At 44.4% G+C, this 26,577-nt stretch overlaps 1 protein-coding gene and 1 pseudogene across 2 annotated transcripts in view; one reads left to right on the top strand and one right to left on the bottom strand.

The window, feature by feature from the left end:
• TENM2 (teneurin transmembrane protein 2) overlaps positions 1-26,577 on the top strand; it is a 3,267,991-nt gene that overhangs the window by 3,142,089 nt on the left and 99,325 nt on the right. For both annotated transcript variants that reach the window (XM_077757352.1, XM_077757353.1), the window contains one exon: positions 7,574-7,720. In XM_077757352.1, coding sequence (XP_077613478.1) covers positions 7,574-7,720 — 147 coding nt within the window. The remainder of the gene's footprint in view (positions 1-7,573; positions 7,721-26,577) is intronic.
• Positions 19,964-20,501, bottom strand: LOC144225963 (small ribosomal subunit protein uS17 pseudogene; annotated as a pseudogene).

Genomic DNA, 26,577 nt, shown 5'->3' with positions numbered 1-26,577 from the left:
GGTTCTGACTCAGGAGGCCTGGGATGGAGCCCAAGAATGTGCATTTTTAACAAGCTCCCAGGTGACATTGATGCTGCTGGTCCCAGCACCACACTTTGAGAAGCACTGTTCCCATCTAACTGGAGAAACCCCAGGTGCATTTTCAGCAGATTTCAACATGGTACCAGTCAGTTTTTGCCTTAGCAACATGGTGATATTTTCCCAGCACTAGCCCACAACATCCTTCTGTGATAGGTGAAGTAGAATAAAGAGGATGTTCCAGAGGAAGAAAGCAAGGGAAGCATAGGTTTGTGTGACACCCTGATTCCACTGGGTGATAATGATTCATTCTTGAATTCACTGAGTATTTGACAGTAGCCTCCCTCCTCCCAAGAAGAGCTATTTCCAGTTACTGTCGCCTAAACACTATTTCCTTCCCCCCATGATCTTCTACTGGTTTGAGAAAAACAAATGTAATAATAGGAGCTTAAAGCATCGAAACAGTAAAAAACAAGATGTATCTTCTTTTCCCCTTTTCTCTCCAATGTGGAAGGAGTTTTTTTTAAGTTCACTATTTTCTCTGAGGTGAAGGCTAAGCCTGCTGCCTTGCTTTTCCTGGGCAGACGGAAATGATGCTGATCAGTGAGAATCCAGGTGCATCCAGGAAGCATGCAACATAGACAGCTGGATCCAAATGTATATCCCCTTGCACAGAGGCTCTGCTGCTTCTGTTGCTCCTAGGGTGGAGGGGTATGATTTCTGCCTTACGAGCAGATGAGCAGTGGACCGTGAAAAGGATCACTGGCCTTCCCAGACATCCCTACCTGGCATCCCCTATATGTTCCCCTATGCAAATCCTTTAAGACATACAGAGGCTGCCGAAACAGAAAAACATCTGTCTCTGGATTTGCCATGTCTTCTTAACAAAGCAGAGGCAGCCATTCAAGTACAGGTTCATGGCTGAGTTTCCATGCCAATTTGTACCTAGAAACAGAGTCCCTACATAACTCTCTCCTTCTCGCACAGGTGAGCAAGAGGGACAAGCCCTTTCGTTTTCTGGGGACCAAAATGCTTCTTTGGCAGCCAATCTTCTAAAATTAGTTGGAGCTTTCCCCAGAGTGTCTTGAAGCACCAAATTAATTTTCTGAGTGTCTGCCACTACTGTTTAGTATAAATGGCCACTGAACCCCTGGTGATCCACGGTCCCCAACACCTCAGCTGTTTTCAATTCTAAAGAGTTCTAGAATGCAAAGGAAAACTCTATTACATATTTCAAGTGTGTATCTGCTTCTCAATTCCCAGCCAATGCCCAGCTCTCAGAAAACAGTGATATCTAAAACAATTGAGATTCCCTTATTAAGTTAACATGCTCAAGTACAATTCTGTCCAAGAGAAAAAGCCACCATTTGTTCTACCTCTTCTCCTCAGAATTGCCCTTAACTTCAGTGGGTTTTCCCCTCACTTACCCAGACCAACTTAGGATTGTTGGGTTCTTGGATGCAATCATACACTGAGGATACTGGAGTTGTTTTGTTTTGTTTTGTTTTGTTTTGTTTTTAACTTGAAACAGGATAGGCTTGTGGGGTTTTTTCCTGACCTGGAAATGAGGCAAAGAGAAATAACCTGCACTTACAACTTTGTCCCAGAGAAAAGCCTACCACTAATTTTAATGTGTGTAATAGCAACCATATCAACATGAACTACAAGAGCCACTATTTATTGAACATATATGATATACCAAGCTCTGTGCTAAAACCTTTACCTTTATAATTTCATTTCACCCCTCTGGTATCTGTAAAACTTACCATTATCACCTGTTAAGTTATTTATTAACAAACGTTTAATAAATGCCTGTTATATGCCAACTATTTTTCTAGACACTGAAGATATCTCAATGAACAAAAAAGACGAAAGTCCCAGCCTTCATGCAGGTTATATTGGGAAGGACAGTAAATACGATTGATTTGTAAGATACATAGTTTTACTGACAGGGGTAAGAGGTGAAACTCCCAGCTCAAGATCACACAGACAGCAAGAGGCACATCTATGTTTTAATCCCAGAATTTTCTGACTCCAAACCAGGTTAAGGTTTTCCCTTTGATTCAGAAGACTTTCCACAGAGGCTGCAGTAACTCTCCAAATGGTCTCCTGAGCCAAGTAGAGATGCCTCACTTTTCCAGCTTTCCTGTCATCTGTCCTCATTTATACACAGCCTGTTTTGTGTTTTCACTTGCATTTCTATCTGGGCAAGGTGTTGTCCTCTGTGCTTTTCTAAGGTGTGCTTGATGCTGAATGTTAAGATCCTTCTTCTCTTTCTACACCCCTTATACATACATACCACTTATATACTATTAGCCACTTATTTCTACTTCTAAATTGCTGCACGTGGCAGAACATTCCTTGATGCTTTTTAGAAAAGCCTTTTATGGTAATTATAGCTTTCTTCAAGTGCATTTACGCTCCCCTTTTTACTGTGCTTTAGACGTTATTTTCCTCATGACTAATTTTTGTTAAGCCAAAACCTGCCTACCTGGTAACTGTGTCATTGGAGGGTTTGTTGTTGTTGTTGTTTGTTTTGTTTTTGAGGGTTTTTTTTTTTTTTTTTTTTTTTTTTTTTTGGGGGGTTTTTTTTTTTTTTTTTTTTTTAGTGTTTGGAATTTCATGTGCAGTAAACTCTTGGAAACAATTCCATTTCCAGTCTGCCAAAGATGTTGGAAATTCTGAGTTCAGTTAAAAGTCATTCATTCACTTCCCTATTTATTGAGTATTAGCAATCCAAGAGTAACCAAGATAGACACGGCACCTGCCCTGATGGATTTACTTCATAACAGGAGTGCCCAGGGAAGCTGCTGTACACTGCACAAATTTAGAGGCACCATTCAAATTATAGCTGGTTATGTACACAATTATTACAATGACAGTAGAATGTCTTAAGGAGTGGCTGCTACATAGATAGCAAGTATCAAGGAGATGCTAGACAGTTCTGATACAGTGTGGTGGGTAGAGTAGGGTGGGGTAGGGCAGGGGAGGGCAGGATAGTAGGGTAAGCTAGGGTAAGGCAGGGCAGGGCAGGATAGTAGGGTAAGCTAGGGCAGGGTAGGGTAGAGTAGGGTGGGGTAGGGCAGGATAAAGCACTGTCACAAGTGTAGCTAGCCTGGAACTGGGAGCTTTGGAAAGGCTTCCTGGAGATGACTTCTGGATGGGGATCTGAAGGATGGGTTGAAGTTAGGTAGATGAGAAAAGAGAAAAGGAAAGAATGAACAGCTTTGATCTGACCAAAGCCTAAAGTGGTACTGAGATGGGCTGACTTGAGAACCAGTTCATAAAAGGTCTGTAAGCCAGGTGAAAGACTTCAGGCTCTACCTTGGGGTCAATGGAAAGCTGTGCATGTGTTTTGAGTAGCGTTCTGAACAGAAGTGGATGGTGGTGCAAGACTGGAAGCAGGGAGACCAGGTAGGAGGCTTTCACAAGAGGCCCGAGCAAAGATGAGGAGGCCTGGGTTAATGCAATGAGGAAAGACAAGACTTCTTATTGTTAAAAGAAAAATCAGGCAGGACTTGGTTGTTGACAAGATATAAGGGATGAGAGAGGTGGTGGAGGCAGAGGAGGTTATTAAGAATGACTCTAAGGTTTCAGTTTGGGGCATTTGGGGTACATGGAGGTGCCATTCATTGATCAGTGGATCAAAATTTGGGGGATAAGAGATAAAGAGGCTGAATTCTCTTGAGTTTGAGATGCTTGTGAGTAATAGATAGAGATGTTGAGATGCAAGTTTGAGTCCAGGTATAGACCTCAGAAGACTGAAGATAAAGTGTGAGTTTGGGTTGTTTTTTTTAATCCCAGATTTCTGCATCAGGTCTAATTTTTGTCAAGACAAAAACCCTGCCTGTCTCTGGTAACTGTTGATGGATTGTTGTTTTTTTTTGATTTTGGGGTTTTGTTTTGTTTTGTTTTGTTTACTGGCTGAAATTCTGCGTGTTGAAGTCTTCAAAACTATACCATTTCCACCCTGCCAAAGGCATTGGAAGTCTTATAGAACCTGCCCAAGATATCACTGATGGCCTTGAAAGTTCTCTTTTGGCCTTTGAGAAAAGGGCCCCACTGTCTTCTCATGACTCTCAGAAGAGTTTATAGATAAGGCTATACAACCTGTCTGACCATTCATTCAAGCATCTACAATACAACTTGTGTGACCATTCATTCAAGCATCTACAATGTGCCTGACATGAGGCCAACAAACAAGGAACTCTCCGGTTTCATGGAGTTGAGGGTCCAGGGCAAGTTTTCTCAACCTTGGCACTGTTGACATTTAAAGCTGTATCATTGTGCAGACTGTCCTGTGCATTTTAGGATGCCAAGCGGTACTCCTGACCTCTATGCACTAGATGTCAGTAGCATGCTCCCCAAGTTGTGATAATCAAAAATGTCTCCTGACCTTGCCAAAGTTCTCCTAAAAGAGTAAAAGGCAACTAACAAGACTCAGTGGAGACTCACTAGCCTAGGGTCATGATAGAAGCTGGAGTCTCCAGACAGCCAGCTGTCTAGCTGTGCAAAGAACCAAAAACTGTGCCTTACCACACTCTATGTCAGTGATCTAAAAGGTGGAAACTCAAGGAAGTCAGCAGTGCTAGCCAGAAGACTCCATATGGGAGACCTCTTGGATCCCCAAGTATGAGCCCATAAGCCCATTCCAACTTTAGTTATAAAATTCTCTCCAGAGAAAAGTTGCTACCTGATGCCCATTTGCCCTCCAGACTAATTACTTCCTACATTTTGTTTTTCCTTAAGCAGAAGCTGGGTTTGCACTTTACAAACACAACAAATCACCTTCTCAGAAGGCCAGCAGCAGAATGAACTTGTGCTGGGGATAGCTTGGGGTTGCCTAGCAACACCACGCACCTGCCAAGGCTACTTTCTTCCTCTTCAAGCTAAAAGCAAAGTGCTGTCCATTAATTCCCAGCTACCCCGAAACTTCTCAGAGATTTGCCAGCTTCCCACTGTTCATGTTTTCATCTTCCTCATATGATGTGGAGAAAACCTGCTACTGTGGTCTGTTTATCTCACTTCAGTTGGTTGGGGGGAGAAAAAGAATCAAGAGAGAAAAAGAAAGGGGAAAAAAAGCTTCATTTCAATCTAAGAGCACAGATATTTTGAGTGCCTATCTCTGACTGACATGCTAGTGTTCTTTGCAGATTTAAATTTTATGTAGTCGACGTGGGTTTCCTACACAATGAGGCTTCTGTTGAGACTTTGGGTGTGATTTTAGTCAAAGCATAAGACCTCAAAGTGGCTAAATAACAAAGCACATATAATAGACGGCATGCTGAGCAAATGTTGCTAGGTCTGTCATTTAGTGTATTCCCTGTGATCCATTCAACCAAAACTCTACTGGTGGGAATTGCAAAGCTGGAGGTGGCTGGAGGTTGGAGATACACTCTTTTCCTTGAGAACCTCTGATATGTCCCTTGGGCTTTTCCTACTGAGTTTCATTTTGCTCCTGTGAAATGTTTGTGGTAATTCTCTGAAACTGAGGATGACTTCCACTCCCAGAACATACTCACAGTGTGAACAAGGGGCATGTCACCGGTTCTCCAGGTAGAGCCATGGTCACTCCTTGGTAAGGAAAGGAATGGAAATTTGGGTCTGGGCTCTGTAAAAATAAGTATGGATACCAACAAGTCTTTCTTGAGCTGTGCAGGCACTTACCCTTTGTTTGCATCCTGGATTTAGTGCTGAGCTACACAGCAAAAGGAAACATGAAGCTCTGATAACAGTCTCCTCCTTCTCCTCTCAAGCCAGCTCAGCTTCCTCACAGAGACTCCCCCACATAGAATTTCTTCTCTTTTCCTTATCCTGTTCTCTCAGGTCCTAACCCATACCACTATCTGGAAAGGATGGAAGGGAACAAGCATTCAAAAGTAAGATACCTTAAATAAGCAAATTTCAATTCCTTTTCAGACCCTCTGGACCCTTCCTCCAAGGGAGAGTCCTTCCAATTCCCACCACCTAGGGGGAGTCCTTCCAATTCCCACCACTGCCACATGCACCGATTAGGTTTGTTGCCATTCTTGTAAGGGGAACTCAAGAGAAGAGAGCTAAAATGTCACTCGAAGGCTTGTGGAACCCTGGAGGGAGAAGTAGGGGGAAATGCATGCTTTTGATTCAGAAGATTTGGGCCAGAATGGTTTCACATCGGTTACCTCCCTCACTGCAAAGCTCTTCGTCCCCTCACAACAGCCCAACCCCCATCCGACCCTTGTACTTCGTGCGGTTTAAAACTCGATATAGAAAAGAGCTAGAAATAGACATGGTGACAGAGGTGGAGATAGAATTAAAAATAGATATTCAGGGAAGTTACATTCTGGGGACAATTAAATTAGTGGTCATTTGGGGTATATTTAAATGAAGTAAGAAGAACATACCTAGGTTGCACAACTCTATAAATTTACTAGAAGTCACTGCATTGTGCACTTAAAACAGGTGAATTTTATGGTATGTAAATTATGGCTCAATAAAGCTATTAAAGGAAAAATGAAAACATATCCAGTAAAGCTTGCCAGCAAGTAGGTTTTGTGAGTGTGGTGACATCCTACCATTCTGTGTTGCTCTCCACATCCTATAAAGGGTGACAGAGGCTCTGTGGGGGGAGATTTTCCCCTTCCTCGTTAGTGCCCTCTGCTACCTTTCCTCCTCTTCCCTCACCCAGGCTCTCAGCACCCAAGCTCAGGTCAGAAGAATGGTAGGTGCAGTGTTTTGGGGTGCTGGCGTGATTAGGGAATTAGGTAGGCTGCTGATTTTGTACTGCATCCCACTGCAGGGAAAAAAAAAAGAGGAAAGAAAGAAAACATTACCATGAAATAGGAATTACTCGAACGCTACCTCATTCCCCAGGCACATACACATTGCTCTCTTTTCCCCATTGATGACACTGAGTCCCCACTCCTTCCACAGCCTTCAGATTCAGCAGTATTATTAAATCATGATATAAATAGGTTGAGTGATAAACAGCCAACATTTTAAAGTGCTCCCTTAAAACTAAATATTACAAAAATATGAAAATGGCCCAGCAGAGCCATCCAGTTCTTGGTCATAAGAAGCTTGTGATAATCATATATACATGTATCCTTGAGATTCTGAAAAATGGAGGGCGTGTTGCCTCCATCCTGGGTTGACAGGGAATTTTCTCTCTTCTGCAGAAGGTACTTCTAAAAAAAAAAAAAAAAAAGAAAGAAAGAAAAAAGTTTTTTGGAGGTAGACTCAGTTTTGAGCTACTGGCTAAAAATAACAGCCTACCTAGTCTTTTAAGCTCAGAGCTGGTATAGTTTTCTGGAATATTCCCCACTTTGGAAAGGTTGCCTCAGACCCCTTCACACAGGTCAGTGTCACTGGGGATCCCCTGCATCTGGGACCCTACTATGTCTTGCAACTGCATGCATTGCCTGCTTCCCTGACTCTTTCAAAGGCAGGCACGGGCCCCACTCTGAGGCTGGCCCAGTGGCTGCCCCGCGGCCTTGCTCCCCCTTTGCATGGCTCCCCTGCTACCCCAGCACAGCCTCACGTCCCTCCTTCTCATCCTCTCCATTTCTCCAACCAGATGGCTGCCCCGATTTGTGCAACGGCAACGGGAGATGCACGCTGGGTCAGAACAGCTGGCAGTGTGTCTGCCAGACCGGCTGGAGAGGGCCCGGATGCAACGTTGCCATGGAAACCTCCTGTGCTGATAACAAGGATAATGAGGGAGGTGAGCGAGCGTCTTCTAATTCCCAGCCCCTCAAGAGCAGAGCGTTGTGTATACTTCCGTCATGAGTCATTTTTTCCTGAAAGACCTCCCCTATACTATTGTCAAATGTTGTTGTAACATTTCCTTTGAAACAAATGCAGCAGAGAACGGGCATCGTTGGGCCAGTGGGGGCTCCTGGATATAAGACTGAAGGCACTGGGGTTTGATGCTGGCTTTGGGTTGTCAAGTAGCACCGCCACGGACAGGTGGCTGGGCCCTGGCTCTGCCTTTGGGTACCCACTCCTGCCTGACCCCTCAGGGCTGGAAGTTACAAACAGATCGATGATGATGATCACAATATGTGCTTCACACTGTGCTCAGACATCACAGGCATTCCCTTCATCTTTACAGCCCTTTGAGATGTTACTTTACAAATGTGGAAACTGAAGCTTAGACCACAGTTAAGTAACTTTTTAAGATAAGCCAACCATTGATAGTAAAACTGGGACCCAAACCCAGATCTGACTCCAAAGTCCACTTTTGCCACCAGTGGTTGACAAACTACAGCCCGTTGGCCTAATCCATTGCCTGGCATGATATGAGCTAAAAATTGGTTTTTACATTTCCAAACGTTGGGGGGCAGGGTGGGAATCTAAAGAACAACAATATTTCAAGACATGTGAAAACTGTGTGGAATTCAAATGTCGGTGTTCATTTACGAAGTTTTATTGGAAGATAGCAATGCCTGTTGGTTTATGTATCACCCTCAAAGGCAGCAGTGAGACCACATGGCTGATAAAGCCTGAAGTATTTACTCTCTGGCCCTTTGTAGGAAATTTGCCAGTCCCTGTTCTGAACCTCTGAACTGAATTTTCTTTCCTGTGTTATTCCCTGATGGAATGCTAAAATTTTGGGGCTAAATGGAGTTGCAGTAGCTTAGGAGCTGTGTGATTTCCTAAGAATATGGACCAAGGCTCCCTACACATTAGTACAGGTTTGTGACCTACTCCTGCCAAAATTACTAATTGGTCAGAATTCCCTCAGAGTGCAAGTTATTTCAGGGTGTAAGAGGATCCATGCATTCAACTATGTGATTTAATAAAAACGTGTATAATCCCACTCTGTCAATCCCTGTGCTCTGGGAATGTCAGCTCCTGCCCTCATGACCCCAAGGTCAGCTTAGGTAGTGTCCAGAAGGGGGTGCAGTCCACCTGGGTGATGGATGAAAGTGTTAGATAGTGATTTTTACTGCTCCTCATCCTAATAGACACTTTGCAATTTCTGTAATATATTATTGCTGTTATATATGTACATAATGTGTAAATAAGCTAACATACATATAATGATAGGAGTACACCAATCAAAAAAGCTTATAGACCTGATGTATTTACAGAGCTCCCATTCATTCATTTACCTTACTGAAACAGAGCCGAAATAGAAGCCACTTTAATTCATTTTTGAATGAAGTGAGGCATAACTGCATATATCCATACATTTTTTTTTTCCAAGACAGAGTCAAAATCACATTACCTATCCAGATAAGGTTCAATTTTTTTTTTCTGGTCCCTGGTGATTTCCCTTAGCAAAGTGGTTGCTTACAGATAGATTAGCTCCTTCCTCTTTCAGAAAGGAGCCGCTGCCCTGTCGCCCATCCCTCCCCACTGCAGATGTCAGCAACTGAAAGCAGAGCAAATGGCTGGAATGCTGCACATAGGGAAGGGGGACTCAGTCTCCCCAACATACCCTGCACCATCTACGTCCTTCTCCACCAGCCCTACCCCTCCCTGATCGCAGCTCTTGCCAGGAAAAAACCAAATTCCTGAAATAGTGGAGCTGGAGGAAACCCAACAGGTGTGACTGGTCCTGGTCTGAGGACTACACTACAGGCACAGTGCAGGGTCCCTCCTGGTGGGCAGAGGCAGAGCATCAGAAAGGCAAGGCACAAAAGCAAATGAGGCAGTGATTATGCTAAAGACAATAATGGCCTTGTTATGGGAACTATTAAAGCGAACCTCCCAAGGAAGTAATTAGCCACCAAGAAAAAAAAAGACTCTGCACAGTGTTTATAAAAAGAAACTCCCAGTTAATTCAGAGTTGCTTATGTCAGGTGAGAGAGGTAGACACGGATTGTCTCTCACCTGGTGTAAGCAATTCACAATTAACGGAGTTCTTTTTTTGGAGGAGATTCCTCAGTGCAGAGTATCCTTTTTATGGTTAATTACTTCCCTAGGAGGTGTGCTAAGCACTTTGCTGTTTATTGATAAATATTAAAGTTGCTCCTCATCAACTCCAGGTCCAATCCTGCAGCACACTAATTATATCAGTTTTTTGTTTGTTTTGGTTGGGGTAGGAGTTCTGCCCCAGGCTCTCTCCTGCTTTGGGAGTTCTCAAGCAGGGCTATGTGGTTTCTGAACCTGACAGTAGGTCAGAGGAGGCACCCAGACAGAGCATGAATGTCAGCCTGGGGAGCAGCTGCAATGAACACATTTGTTATGAACCTCAGGAATGGTGAAATAACAGAGTGCTCGTCCAAAGTGAGTTGGAAGAGGCAAATCATTTTTTCATCTGGGAACACTCTACGTTTAAAAAAAAATCTCAGTTTAAAGGGATAGATATTTTTATTTTAAACTGAGATAGATTTAGATACAATGTGGATACAGATATTTGAAGCCCTTAATAGCCTTTTTCAAACTGGGTTCCTCTGAGAAAAAATTAAGCCCTGGTGCTTTATGGCCACTAGTAGTCCTGAAACTTTAGCTTATAGCAAAACCACCTGGAAGGCTTGATTAAACACTGATTGCTAAATCTCCCCTGCCCCCCCCACCCCCACCGAATTTCTGATTCCACAGACTTGGGGTGGGATGCAAGAATTTTAACTTCTAGTAAATTTCCAAGTAATGCTGATACAGTTTCTCTTTGAGAGCCACTGCCCTAAGACCTCCATTACATGGAATGAATTAACTTTTTCCCTATGCATCTAGAATGGTACTAGCTAAGTGCCTTCCTTAGAAGACTTGAGAAAATTTTCACTCAAATATTTTCTGTATTCTACAGTGCTTACATGATAAACCCTGTTGGAAAAAGCGGTCTTCAAATATCCCACAAAAACAGTTTATGCTGGTTCCATGCCTTCTTAATCCCATCCCTTTCAAAGTCTCCCAACACCCCACACAATGTGACCACCAACTTAACCTCAGGAAAGCAATGGCTGATTCTGAAGGACCAAGCTTTCCCTGCCATTGATCCTAAGAAGTAGAAACAGTTCAGACACACATGCCGGCAAGCAGACTGTCTTTTTAATAGTGAGAGATCTTCACTTGAACTGCTCACCCCAATTTGAAAAAGAAGAGACTCAAAGAAATATTTTTGCTTACAGAAGACAAATACTAGCTCATTAAAGTCTGAGAATACACACAACATGTGCATCAAGTGACAGGCGGATAATATTTAATTATCACCACCAAGACAGAGGTGTGAGATTTAGTTCATCACAGCCAGGGGTAGGAGAAAGGGTGTAGATTTCCTCTAAAAGTGGGAACCTCGAGGTGGGGAAGCATTATTAGACCATCTGGCCTGGAAAGACAGGCCCTTCTTCTTCCCTACACCCTTTTATCTCCCAGAACTCAGAGTCAGGAGCTCCAGCCCTCTGTCTCTACAGAGCCCAGCTCCCAGCATTTCAAGCCAGCCTGGGAGTCTGTCCGAAGTACCCATGCAATCCCGTGAGATGTCCTCTCCAGTCTGTGGGTGAGGCCTGGAGTGGACGGGGTAGGAGAAAGCCCTTCCTAAGCCGAGCTTGTCCACAGTCCCACTTGCATCACATCCCTCCTTACTGCATTAGCGAGCTGTCTGTGTTTCCCTCGTTACATGAACATAGCCCTAAAAGTCAGCCTTTAATTCCTTCTCCTGTCACTTCTCTGGTTACTCAGGTGACACCATAACATCATAATGGTTAAATCCTAGGCTCAGAGGTCAGTCTTTGTGTCCCACTTCTGCAAGTAACTTGACTCCTCAGAGTCTTACTTTTCTTGTCTGTGAAATAGGCATGATAATGCTGCCTCCATTAGTAGATGTGAAGTTTCGCTGAGGAACGTATGCAATATGCTTCACAAAGTGCCTGGCTCATGGAATGTCCCCACATGCTGGCTGTTGCTAGCTCTAACATCATAAGTAGTGATGTTGCTGCTTTTTTCCAGAACAGATGCCGAATCCACATAGATAGAGCCCAATCAGTAATTTTCCCATAGTCCATAACCACTGAGGTTCTAACCAGTGCTTATCAAATTTCAGCATTGTATACCACCCTGAAGAGCTTGTTTAAAATTTAGATTTCTAGGGACACCCAGGTGGCTCAGTCAGTTAAGAGCCTGACTTCAGCTCAGGTCATGGTCCCACAGTTTGTGGGTTCCAGCCCTGTGTTGGGCTCTGCGCTGACAGCTCAGAGCCTGAAGCCTGCTTCAGATTCTGTGTCTCACCTTTTTCCTGCTTCTACTTTGTCTGTCTCTCTCTCTCTCTCTCTCTCAAAAAAAAATGAATAGACACTTAAAAACTTTTTTTAAAATTTTGATTTCTAGGCCCTTGCCCTTGAGATTCTGATTTATTAAGTCAAATATGGGATCTAGGAATCTGCATTTTTGCCAAGTGGTTCTTGTACAAGTGGATTCTTATACAAGTGGTTTGCAGACCACATTTTGAGAAAAACTTGTTTAAATAATGGTTTCCACTGAGTGGGCTGACCCAGCCCAAGGTCATCGTGCCTACATTCCAAACCCCTACTCCTAGAATTTCCAGAACAAAAGAGAAATAAAGTGAGGAAAGGGGAATTTTATTTCAAGAAGAAATAAGCGGAGCACCTCGGTGGCTCATTCAGTTAGGTGTCTTACTCTTGATTTCAGCTCATGTCATGATCTCACAGTGCATGAGTTTGAGCTCCTTGCTGAGCCCCACATTGGGCTCCATGCTGACAGAACAAAGCCTGATTGGGATTCTCTCCCCCTACGCCCCCATTCACACACATACAATCTCTCTCTCTCAAAATAAGTAAATTTTTAAAAAAGAAGTAATTAAAAAAATATTAATACATTCTCATGTTTAATTTTTGAGGGAATAATTTGAATGTGTTTTAAAAGTGTTTTCCATTCCTGGATGAAGAGGTGACCAATATTTGCTTCAAAATTTTAAAAAGCCTTTGCTCTGCGTAGATGGTTCAGTCAGTTAGGTGTCTGATCCTTGATCTCATCTCAGATCATGATCTCATGATTCGTGAGCTCAAGCCTCACATCAGGCTCTGTGCTGATCGCACGGAGTCTGCTTGGGATTCTGTCCTTCTCTTTGCCCCTCACTTACTGTGCTCTCTCTCTCTCTCTCTCTCTCTCTCTCTCTCTCTCTCTCAATATAAATAAATAAACTTAGGGGAAAAAATTTCAAAATTTAAAAAACCTTTAACTTTCCGTCATCAGGAGATGTCCATCCATCCACCCATCTATTAGCTATTCGTTCATGGTTTAACAAACATTCATTGAGGTTTTACTAAATGTTAGACATTGGAAATAATAAGACAAATATGCTACATGTCTGCAAAGAGTCCACATCCATCTGTAAAGATAAGATGTATGAACACATCATTATAATCACTACAGTCAGGGCTGACAGAGGACTGAGTGGAAGTCCTTCCTTCCATGGGAGCATAGAGAAGTGACTATCATGGAGTGTGGGTGTCGGCTACAGGACAGGAAAGAAAGCCCATCATAATATTGAGTTGCCCTCCTAGGAGAGTCCTCAAAGCCACCAGTCTGTGTGGTCAGTCACCCCTGATGGGGGCTCTTCCATGCACCAGCAGCTTCTACATTTCACTCCTTAAATTAAGAACTCCACTCAGGCTGCTCTTCACCATAGTATTTTCCAGCTCTCCTCCATCTGCAAAGTTTGGTTCCTTGTTTTGCTCCAAAGGAGGCTGCCTTGGGTTAAGAGATGTGGATGCTGGCCTGAGTTCCAGGCACTCCAGCCAGGTCTAAATGAGGAGAAATAACACTGGAGTCTGTCCAAAGCACTTGGAACAGACAAAGCCCACCCCTTCCCATGGCCTCCTCCCCCTTTCCCCATCCCATAACCATCCAAATTGGTTTGACATGATTCAGGGATGCTATTCCGGCATTTATCTCAATTGTTAATTAATAACACCTTGTCTGTGCATTTAGCAGAGCCAAGCTCAGGACTTCAGGGACTCTGGAAGAGTTATAGTTCTCAAGTCCAAATAGTCCCATTTCTTCATCCAATGAGAGATGAAGCTTGGTGAACCCATTGTAAATGCCTTGATTAATGTGTGCAAATCATGTTGATGGATTGGTTGGGTGGGGGACAGCTTAGAAGTGCAACATTGCTCTATTAATTGGGTTGGATGAGGATTCCCCTTGCAGTCCAAAGACCTTGTGGCAAATGTAGCTGGAGCCGTAAACAGAGTCCCCAATTAACTCCCAGAGAGGAAAGCAATATATCTAATGCTTAGGAGGAAAATTTGGCCTTGAGGCCACTGCCAGCTGGCCGGACACTGAGTCTCTCTTCCTTGGGAGAGAAGCAGAACTAACCCCAACTGAGGACCACATGGCAGCAGGGGGCTGAAATTGTTCTGGATCATCTAGTGTAAATAAGATCTTTGACCTCTGGGGACATATTTGACTAGAGAATCTTCTGTTTAGGAAACTGAGGGTTGGGGGTCAGTTTTCTATTGAGCTTTTTAACAACAAAAGATAGAGTCCATTCTTTATTGCATATAAAAAGTAAAATCAGTGAGGTCTTATGAGAGCTTACATGCACCGAGCCCTGTGCAGAGCTTTGTATGCATCTAGGTAATGGGAAAGGCGACCGACGGGTGGGGGTGTATGCTGCTGCTCCTGCATCACGCTTTCTGTTCCTCCACACAGCAGCCTGAGAGATCACTCTGAATTGTAAATCAGATGCCATGCCCTCAAAGTCTTCTCATGTAGTTAAAATCAAAATCAAATGTTTCACCTTAACCTAGAGGGCCTTCTAGGGCCTTCTAGGACATGTTCCTTCCTTCTCTCTCACCTGTTCCCCACCGCCCTCCACAGCCACTCTGCTGCACCCTCTCTGGCCAGCCCCTCATCCTCACACACTAAGCTTAGGCACAACTCGGGCCCTTGCTGATCCAGGGCCAGAAATGCTCTGACCTCGACATTTTGCAGGAGCGGCTCCTCGCAGTCATTCTCCATTCTCAGCTCCAGCATCCCCTCCCCAAAGGGGGCTGCCTTGACCTGTAAAATCTACCTCTCTCTCTCCCGCATCACCCTGTGGTGTTTCCTTCACAGCAAATGTCAAGCTCCTAAATTATTCCATCTGTATCTTCCTCGTATGTTGTTGGTGTCTTCATAGCAGTAATGGAGGTTCTATGAATCTGTCTCTTCATAGTTTTTTCCATTTCACAGATGAGGATAGAGAGGTTTGAGAAAGTAATATTCAAAATAGGCTTCCAGCTAACCACAATCATAGACTACATTGCTACTTTAAAAAGCAGCAGCTAATTTCTAAAACACTAACAAAATTTGGAGTCCGTTTCTGAAGAAGGTTCAGACAAGTGCAGAATTTGATTATAAAGAGGCCTCAGGAAAAGTCACTTCAAACAGAAAACTTGCCCACTGAAGACCTTTTCACACTAAATGTATTTGACCATGGAATTTGTTGGGTGGTGGGGGTAGTAAAGTTCATGAGTTTACCTAACATCATACCTTCAGTGTTTTCTAATCGAGTTTTCAGTAGTTTAAATGATTATTAAGTGTCTCTTAAGGGATTATATTTTTCCCTGATTAGATAACAAATCAAATATTCATCATAAAATTGTGATTAAAATGCATAATTTGCAAAAAAAAATGTTAATAATTTAAAGCACTGTGGACTTATTTTAGGGAATTAAAGGATCAAAACACAGACTTAACTGGTGGCAAAGAGGTAGCATTTATAGCCTTGTGTTGGCTTCCTATATTTTTCCTTGGCCAGAAAAACTGCCTGTATTGCAGCAAGTACCCTCTTGGTGTCTGTGACCAGCATTTGAATAAAGGTTCAAGGGCCCTGGTGCCAAGATTAGCTCTCTTGCTCTCACAATCCTTCCCTTGGTCCAAATCAGTAGTTCTCCACCAGAGGTAACTTTACTCTTCAAGGGACATTTTGCAGCATCAAGAGACATTTTATGAGTGACAGCAGGAAGGAAGGAGATGCTACTGTCCTTTAGTGAGTAGAGACCCAGGATGCTGCGAAATAATCCTGTATCCACAGGGCAGGCCCCACAACAAGGAATGATGCCAATAATGCCAAGAATAAGAAATCTGGTACAGATATTAACATCTCCTGGGGACATATCAGAGGGGTCTGGAGAGTTCCAGAACAGGGAGTGTCCTTTGTCTTGATGTCAGAGACGTGATGCACTGAGCACTTACTAAGACTTTACCCACATTGCTCAAATAAACCACAACTATAGCCCAGAAGAGCCCTTAGTATCCTTTACATCGAGGCAGATACTAAGGGCCAGATAAGTGGAATGGCTTGCCCAGGCCCCACAGCTAAAATGTAGCCATGCTGGGACTCAGAACCCAAGTCAAGAACCTTCTTTGTGGACCCTCACAGCAGCTGACTCTTGTGTCCAGAACCTGGGCAGGGCAATCTGTGAGTGCTCAACACCTTTAGCCCCTCAGAAACATGAATTCTGTAGCATTCTGAAAAATAACATTGGTGTTAGCTTTCCCCACCCCTCAGTTTTGTATTTGGAGTGCATTTTTCCCACAAAGTGCTTACATGCTGGAATGCCAGGGTATAAGCAGGGAAAGTGGAACAGTTGGGCTTTAAATAGCTAGACGTTCTCTGTAGCACAGCAAGAGCAGCTGCCCAAGGCCTGTGCTCTTTTCTTTGACTTTCCATCTTCGCAGCCAAGAGCTCTGGGGGATTGGAGAGGGGCCAGAACTATGTGGCCAAATGTGAATCCAAAGAAAACTGCAAGGTGTGCCCCAAAGCTCTGTGTGCAGGGCCTGCCCTTCCCCCTCCCCCACACAATGAAGACCAAACCTTTCCAGGGGGAATTCCCTCCCTTTTCCTAAGCTCAAGGTATTTTAGTGTTGATCTGCCAAGCCCATTTCTGGAACTCTATGGCCACACACGCTGAGGGACACTACCTCTTTGATTCACAGGAATCATGGAGTACAGAAATATCAGACACAGAAAGGCCAAAATATGGAGTCCCCAGCAGGTACAAAAACCCAGAGAGGGAAAGGAACTTCTTCAAGGCAAAATAGCAGGGTAGGACAGATCTGGGACAGATGCCTGGTTCCCTGCCTGTAAATCCAGCACACTTTTCCTCTATGCCATGCTGCCCCCACAAGGACCCCGTCACCCTCAAGAGAATGTGTGCCTGGCATTACTGATAAGATCGATCTGAGGCACCCATGCACCTGAGAGACTGATCACCTTCTTTAATTGTGCCCCTACGCCAGCCTCATTCACTTTTCCCTAGTCCTGACCCTATTTGCACCTCTTATCATGGATGGTGGTGAGCAAACACCTCACCCTATACCAGCCACACACACACATCCAGCCAGATCACATGAGTGAATGAGACAGACTCAGCCACAAAGAATCCAAGGTCCAGTGGGGAGGGTGAAACCTATGTGAAACCAGCCACTACAAAGCCATATACTCAGGATAGAATAAGCCCAATGGGGCACCTGGGTGCCTCAGTCAGTTGAGCATCCAGCTTTGGCTCAGGTTATGGTCTCGCAGTTGGTGAGTTCAAGCCTCACATCCAGCTCACTGCTGTCAGCGTAGAACCCTCTTCGGATCCTGTCTTCCTCACTCTGTGCCCCTCCCACACTTGTGCTCTCTTCTAAACATAAATAAACATTTTTTTAAAAAATACATTTAAGCATAGAGCTGAGGGGCTATGACAGTCAGAAAAGGGGCCTCGGAGGCTTCCAGAGGAGGTAAAACTCGAATTTTGAAAGCTACAGAGGACTTAGCTCAGGAATGCAGGGAAAACACTGGGGGGAGGGGGGGGAATGGCAAAGATGCAGAAGTATGAGACAGCAGCACACATTTGGGGACCTCTGAGAAGACTAACAAGACAAACCTGTGCCGAGAATGGAGGATGGTGAGGCTGGGGAAGCAGGTCTGGACAGGAAGAGCCAGGTCTTGTGTGCCTTGATGCGCAGAGTGAAGTTTACCCCATGGATTTGCTTTGCCTTCCTCCATTTAGCATCTTGGTCTTCAAAATTGCTACTGTCTATCTGTTTGGGTTATTCCTAAATACATATGCTTACAGCAGAGAAGAAACAGTGGCCTCTCTTTATGTTTCATCCATTCCACGTGTACATCTTTCACTGGGAGTGGAGACAACCTAGCAGGGTGATAAAGAGACTTAGGGGCCAGGGAACTCTGGGTTCACGTCCCGGCTCCACCACTAATTCACACTGTGGATAGAAGCAAACTGTTCTCTAAAAGTCTCAGTTTTGTCCTCTGTAAAGTGGGACTAATGCTAGCTGCCACCTCATCAGATGCTGTGAGCTCAGAAGAGTTAATACATGGAAAATATTTAATGGTTCTCTTAGGTCAGTGAGCATCAGAATCACCTAGAAGGCATAATTCATATTGCTGGGTCCCATTCACAGAGTTTCTGTTACAATAGGTCTGGTGCAGGGCCGAAGGATATACATTTCTAACAAGTACCCAGGTCATACTGACCCTCTGGGAATCGCTGACTTGACACAATGGGTGTCATTTTGAGAGAAAGACAAGAGCTAATAGAGTGATGCTTCTCGGCGTGGCATCCCTGGGCCACTTGATGGGGAGGACAGGCCAAAAAGTTCTGTATCCCAAGGCAGTGGCAACTTGATTGGTGTATGGACCCCGGGTACATCACTGTACTCACCTGCCACAGAGATGGGACTATGGAGAGGAGCTCAGGGCCCCAGCTTTCCAGGATCTGTCCCCCTCTTTTAAGAGCACTGGAATAAAGGACAGATGTGGGATGAGCATGCTGAAAGAAGGCATGTGGTAGCTGGCCCTGGTCTCTTACCTTTGTGACTTCCCAGGGCTTCTCCCATTCCCCCTCAGGCCGAGAGTTGATGCTGTGCCCCTTTCTGCTGCAGTCCACAGGCTCTTGGGTCAAGGAGACTTGTGTAAGTTCTGGCTCCCGTTCTTACTGGTTGTACTTCCTTGAGCAAAGCACCTAACCCATCCAAGCCTCTGTTTCCTCATCTATAAACTGGGAACAGCAACACCAACCTCACAGGCCTTGTGTGAGGTTTGACTATAAAGTTAATAGAAAGTGTCTAAATGCCACCTTAATGAAGTGACAGGTCTAACTCTCAGTATCTCCCTGTGTAATGTGACTTCAGACTCTCTAAACACACACTGATCCCAATCAAAAGTTCATCGTGTCAAGTAACACATAACATTTCAAAATCAGAAATCCATCTTTTAGTCCTGTTCTAAAATATCCTCCTCAACTGCATACCCACTCCTGCTGGAATGAATGGTATCTTCCCTCAAAGACCACAACCCAGTGATCTGGGTGGCTCACTGACATATTGTCTGGCCTGCATAGGGTTTAAACATATTTGAATTAGTTGCTGACATTTAGCAATGGAGGATTGCATTTTACCAACAAAAGAAACTGAGGGGCTAGAGAGTAGTTTTCCCAGAGTCAACTTCAAAGTGCTGGGATTGGAGCCTGGTTCCCCTAATTCTAAATGTCTTGCTTGTGCTCCTCCCAGACCCTCTTTCTGAAAGTAGTTGTCCTCCAGAGAGTCCAAGGCTTCTGGGATCTGGGAGAGGCAAGGGAAAGAGGAATCCATAGAGAAAGGGACACTGAAGTCACTGGGGCAAGCTTCTCCTACTCTTACTTCTGCTATGCTCACTCATAAATCACAAGGCTCAGGAAGATCAGCTGGGGAGAAGTTTCTAGCCCGCTGGCACCCATCACTTGAAATACCCTTTGATGCCCACCACAGGTATTGTCACTTCCCGACTATCACGTGGTCTTCTGTGGTCATTCCTGAGTCTCTGACGTGCCACCTTTGTCTATGAAGGTTGCCGCACAGATCTGTGCATGCATCCTTGTCCGGCCCTCCATTTATTCACAACCGTCAAGGTCATGGTTTTGTAATATCTTTCCACCTCAACCCAGATCATGCCATCAATTTCACTAGGCTGGACTATTGGTCTTCCAACTTCTAGTCTACTCCACAAAAAGCAGCCAGAAGAATCCTTTCATTTTTTTAGCTGGGCCCAAGACTGGGAAAATAACTTTATTTTCTTAGGGGTATGGGCAGATGTCGAGTTACAGAACTTCTGGAATTGCTTCTTGGTGCTGGTGGCTTTGGTGACCTTGTGCACCTTAAAATGCACAGTTTTGCTCAAGGGCTAGCATTCACCCACTGTGATAATGTCACTGACCTGGACATCCCAGAAACAGGGGGGACATGAGCACAGACATGTTCTCATAGCATTTCTTGAATCAGTTGTACTTTCAGATGTAGTAGTCAGTGGGTGACAGTGGTCCTCTGCATCTTCTTGGTCACCACAACAGACAGAATCCACCCTCAGATGGAGACATTCCAGTAAAGGGGCATTTCTTGTCAATATAGATGCTCTCAGCGGTCTCGTTGGTTGTCTTAAAGCCCAGACTGATGTTTTTGTAGTATCACGGGAGCTTCTCCTTGCCAGGTTCTCCCAGCAGGACCCTCTTCTTATTTTGAAAGATAGTCAACTGCTTTTGGCAGGCATGCTCAGTCTGTATGCCCATCATCTTCCTGGCTGCCTGAAAAAAGAAGAATGCTTTTAAAAGTCCATTGCATCATGCTCCCCTAGAAACCTTCCCTGGGCATCACATCACCCACAGAATGGTGACTAGGTTGCAACAATGGCTTGCATCGCTCTGCATTAGTGGGCTCTTGCTTCTACTCAGCACTTACATCTTCCCTCTACTCTTCTCCCTTATCTGGCCCAGCATCCACCATCTTGTTGTTCCTACTCTGAAGATACATTCCCTCCCTGGACCTTTGCAACTGCTGTTTCTTCTGACCAGAATGCTCTTCCTCCAGAGGTTTCTATGACTTGTCTCCTCATTTCAGGTTTCTCCCGAAATACCACTTCTTCTGGGAAGCCTTCCCTGCCTTACCCCCATCTAAAGCAGGAAACCCCCTCTTCCATCAATTGCCTACCCTTTGTCCTGCCTTACTTGTCTTTTAAAAACTCCCAGCTTCCCAAAGTCTATTATACATGTAGGGGTGCCTGGGTGGTCAGTCAGTTAAGCATCTAACTTTGGCTCAGGTCATGATCTCACAGAATGTGAGTGAGAGCCCCACGTTGGGCTTTATGCTGACAGCTCAGAGTGTGGAGCCTGCCTCAGAATCTGTGTGTGTGTGTATCTCCCCCACCCCCATCAAAAATAGATAAACATTAAAATAAATAAATAAATAAATAAATAAAAATAAGAAAAAAATAGATAAACATTAAAAAAAATTTAGGTATGTATACATTTATCTGTTCCTTGTTTCCCTTTTAGAATCTAGGTTCCTAACTGCAGGGTTCCTCTCTGTCTTGATCAACTAATTATTGAATGAATTGAATGAATGGAGGTTTTAATGAGAAGTTTCTAGGATAGAAAGCAGTTGTCTTTTTTCAATACATTATTTTAGTATGAATACATTTCATTTTAGGATTAAAAACACACCCATAAAATGACACCCAAATCACTACATACCATTCATACCATTTTATTAATGCAAAGAAAACTTAAATGTAAGATATATTAATTCTTTTTAGTAAGACATGAACACAGTTATATTTCTTTTCATCTCTGTTTTCAACTTGGCTCACTCTATATACGGACCTCCTGTGGGCTGGTGGCAGCAGGTATACAAGCTCTGTAGTCCTCTTCTGAGACAAGAGGAAAGGCAGTGACTGCTGAGAATCACTACTGAGCGAGCCGGACCTCACAAACCATGGCCAGCTTGGTGACGCATGAAGATCAGCATATTTGAGGCTGGGCTAGCTATGTGTGAATCCCACCTCTACCACTCATGAGCAGCTGCCCAACCTTTTCTAGCAACCTAGCCTGTCTAGGACTAGGTTCTCTATCTGTAAAGCCAGAGTAAACAGACGACTGCTATACACTAAATGCCTTTGCACAAGGTTTATTTAATCTTTGACAAAGGCCCCGTTAAACTATTATTATTATTATTATTATTATTATTGTTATTTCCATTTTACTGATGAGAAAACTGAGGCTCAGAGAGGTAAGCTAATTAGTCCAAGTCCACACAGTCAATAAGTTACAAACCTCCAGCTCCTGTGATGTTAATTGGCAGTACACTACTGGCTCCTAGCTCCTACTCCTAGAAGTAGAAATGAAATGAGGAAATCTCCAGGGACTGCTAAGCATAGTACCTGGAGTATGGCAATAGCCATGTTTAGGAATTAGTACTTCGAATTTCCCTAATCTACCAGGAAGCTTGTATGATAGCTGAATCTGCTCCCTTCTCCCAGCTGGATGTCTGGGGGTAACTTCTTCATGCAGCAAAAAGACAGACATCCTGCCCTCCGCTAATTCTCTCAACTCCGGGAGGGGGGGCAGTCCCCCACCTCCCCCCAGGAGACAGGGTCTCTCCTCAGGCGGAAAGTAACTGTTCCGGCTTGTTGCTCAAAGGTGTTGTCGGTGGTGACAGCCCCTTTTCTTTCTGAGGGGCCCAGCGGGTCACTGTCTGGCACCCCACCAGCCCGCCACTCCCTGCTGGGCTGGCTTCTGTCTGACCTGTCAGTGGGCTCTTTGAAACGGAGGTTGATGAGGGGCACAGTGCAGGGACGAATAACTGGACTGCAAGAGGCCAGGAACAGTGGGCAGAGGGTGAGCCTTTGGGAACATCAGTGGCTGAGATCAGAGACCCTTGCTCTCTGTTGCCAGTAGTTTTTGTAACAGAAAACCAGGGAGATGGCAGCAGCCAGGATAGAAATCCCCCAGGTATAAAACACATGGCCCTAGGCTAACAAGGTTGAGACTGTGCGGGAGAGGCCTGTCAGGGAATGTCCAAGGTGGGCCAGTTCTCATCAAGTGAGATCATTATTCCTAGAGGCTCTGTCTGGGCTGAGGAGAAGCAGCAGAGGAGGGGCGGGGGGAGAAAAAAGAGAGTGGGCTGAGAGAAAGAACAACAACTAGAAAATGAAGATGTTTTGTGAAGCCTCAGCATTTCATCCCCCACGTACTATTCACCGAGGGCACTATTCATAGGAGGTACTCATAGCCTCCTATGAAGAATTGAGGATAGAAGCCAAAAGTGTAGGCTTTAGAGGTAGACACCCAGAGGGTGAATCACTCCCCCATCATTTACTAGCTGTGTGATTATGGACAAGGCCCTTAACCTCTCCAAGCCTCAGTTTCTTCATCTGCAAATTAGACATCATAGAAGCCACCTCAAAGTGTTCTTGTGAGCATATGGAATGATGGCTGGATAAGAGTGTAAGGTGTAAGCTGCCAAAACACAGAGGAGCTTAAGCGGCTGGCAGAGAAACAGGCCTGTGGTGGTCCACCTATCAGAAGTGGGAGCTAGGGCAGAGGCCTGGCTGAAACACTCGGCATCCTAGGTTTCCAAAAATTAAATCTCCCTCCAATATGTATTTAACTCATTCTTCTTCTGCTTGACATAGTCCTGCCATAGGTAAAAGAGCTTAGTGCAGACACTAACATGTCATGGTGGTGGGCACAACAGCTCCTGCGTGTTAGCCATTTGGAATTGTCTACTGTAGCAGACCTTACATCACAGATCCATGGAGGATTTGGCTTCAGAGTGCCACAAACTGGGTCAAAACCCAGCCCCAACATGCAGAAGCTGTGTGGTCTTCTGCAAGTTATTTGCCCTTTTCCTAAATCTCCAGTTCCTCATCTGTAAACACCGGTGCTGATGATGCTAATGATGCCTGAAAATCTGGTGGTGATTTAATAAGGAGATGAGTGTCAGGCACTTATCACGGTGCCTGACACCTCATAAGATTTTCTTTTTTTTAATGTTTATTTATTTATTTTGAGAGAGAGAGCCTGAGCAGGGAAGGGGCAGAGAGAGGGAAAGGGAGAGACTCCCAAGCAGGCTCCACACTGCCAACACAAAGCCTGATACAGGACTCGAACCCATGAACCATGAGATCATGACAAGCCAAAACAAATAATCAGCCGCTTAACCAACTGAACCGCCCAGGTGCCCCCCACCCCTGTAAGCTTTTCATAAGAGCCAACCATTAGCTCTGACTAGACATGGTTGCCATTAATGCTTCCTCACCCTACTGACCCCCCAGGTAGTGTCACTTAACATAGGGTCTCTTTGCTGAAATACACTGGCTTTGGGGGGCACTGGAAACCCAAGGACAAGGGCTCTGAGCTGATGTGCTAGTAGTGATGATGTGGTGTGTGTTGCACCTAATCACCCCAAAGTGTGCATTTTAGGAGAAGGTCAGGGAAGCATAGTGAGTACTACCACTTATGAGTATTAAGTAGATGAAGGTGTGGCTGGTCCTTCCAAAGATAGAGCTCCTAAACCTAGAGCTCTGTGTTCATGAAGTGCTTCTGTATTGCACTGGACTATTGTGGGGAGATGCTCTGGGTCAAAAGGGGTCCATGGTCAGGAATTGCTTTGTGTTCCATTGCAACATTAAAGATTCATAATGCATATTCACACATCAAAGGCTCTGAGAAGTCCTGCTGTAAAGAAACTAGCTTAACTGTTTCACCAACATTCCCCAAGTTGTACTTGACCACAGATCCTCCAGTGCCACCTCTACTTCTATGTTTCAGGGAACTCCCATTAACATCCCCCGTCTCTCAGAGTCAGATATACGGCTATAGGTATTTGAGAGATGTTCTCAGTAATTCAGAGCAGGGGTTCTTGAGCTTTAGTTGGCAAAAGAATGAACTGAGAATCTTCTTTAAAATGTGGATTCTCCATTTCCATGCTCAGAAATTCAGTAGGCCTGGGTAACAGCAAGAATCAGCATTTAAAAATCACTGAGGTGATTCCAGGGCAGGAGGTCAGAGAGCACACCTTGACCAACAGCGATTCAGAGCCTGACTTCTGGAAGTATGGGGCTCAGAACAGCAGCAGCAGCAGCAGTACCCAGAAACTTGTAAGAAATGCAGACCACCATAGGACCAGAGAATTAGAATCTACATTTTAACAAGGTCCCGAGTGATTCCAGTGATGATTATATTTTAAGAAGAATTGGTTTTAAGATTTTTATTTATGGTGCTTATCTTTGTTTTTCTTTTCCATTTGTTTACTTTTGATAAACACTCAAAAAAACTGGATACACACTGCAGGCTCATTGTCACAAAATCTCTACCAACCCTCACCCCAATACATGAGGGGTTGACCAGATGCCCCAATAGTTTCATGGTAGTTAGAGTCCCATTAAAAAGTGGTCTTACCTAGATTATATCCCTGTCTTCAGTAACAGTGCCTGGGTTTTCCTAAGCAGCCTTTGCTTTCTTTCTCACACACATCCTGAAGAGTAGGAAACCCAGAAAAGCAGCTCTCAGTGGGGCCTCCATTCTGCCAGATCACTGGTCAGACATGATTGATCTTCCATTACTAAGTCATAAGAAAAGCCAAAGGTGCTTTGGAGCAAGGATCTTTGGCCTTGGAACTCAGGGACTGTCAAAAAAGAGTTGGCAAGAGGCTAGAGGAAAACTTCCAACAGGACTTCCAGAAGAAGCACAAATACAATTTCACTTCTTGCAATATTTAAGAATGGCGGTTGCTCTGGATGGGAGGGAGGGGATGCCTGGGTAACGACGGTCCATCAGGCAGCCAGGGTATTAATGGCAGGTGAAACCTTCCAAATGAGCACCCTGTCAGCCAATCTATTGCTTTAAAAGGTTGGCAATGCAGGAGACCTAACAGAGGCAATGAAGAACTAATCTCATATTGCCAGGTTAAATCAAGTCAGCCTTGCCTGCTCCTTTCACTTTTTAGTTACATCAAGCCAAAATACTTTCAATTATCCCTCACTTCCAACTTGTCAGCAGGCATTGGGTAAAATGCAAATGGAACAGTGCCTTCCCTGGTGGAGAGCAGAAAATATTACGAAGAATAGCCTCCACTAGTTGAGCTCTTCCTGTGTATTAAGTGCAATACCTTCATCATCTCATTTCATGTGCACCATCTTATATAATCTCCTTGCTCTTTGGTGAAGTAGGTGCTATTAAGTCCACTCTATATATGGGAAAACTGAGTCACAGGAGGTCAGTCACTTGCCTCACTTGTCAAGGTTACTTAGCTAATGAAGGATATAACAGGGTTTAACCATTCTGACTCTAAAGCCCATCTTCTTTTGCTATTTGTCTAACTGGACCAAGAATCCAGTGCTACTCTGGGCAAGTAAGTCCTTGAGCTTTGGAGTACCCTCCCAACCTTGAAATTTTCTAAGTCCTCTTCCAGTGGCAGGGACTAGCCAGGGTCAGCAGTGCGGTATAGGTGAAGCATGCCAGCACAGACTAGGACCCACCTGAGCCCTGGTCCCTATTTCTCCCTTTAGGGTGCTCTCTGACTCTCTACCATTCCTAAACCCATCCCCATGCACGTGAGGTTGACCAGATTCTCAGAGATATTTGGGGATTTGCATTTATGAGATATCTCAGGGCCCAATGCCCAATCTTAATTCCAGTGGACAGATTGGCAAGAAGATTGCTCCTGCTGGCTGGAGGAATATTTTGCAAGATCAAGTGAGATCAGCCTGCCAGAATGATGCTGATATGTCAATTTGGTAACTCAAACTGTTTATGTAGATAGGGGCCTGGCCAAAAAATATTTGCTAAGAACCCCACACACTTTAGACAC

The sequence above is a fragment of the Crocuta crocuta genome, unplaced genomic scaffold (assembly GCF_008692635.1).
Source record: "Crocuta crocuta isolate KB4526 unplaced genomic scaffold, BGI_CrCroc_1.0 scaffold131, whole genome shotgun sequence".
Taxonomy (NCBI): domain Eukaryota; kingdom Metazoa; phylum Chordata; class Mammalia; order Carnivora; family Hyaenidae; genus Crocuta; species Crocuta crocuta.
The sequence above is the reverse complement of the archived record's forward strand: the minus strand, read 5'-3'. Positions and strand labels throughout refer to the sequence as shown.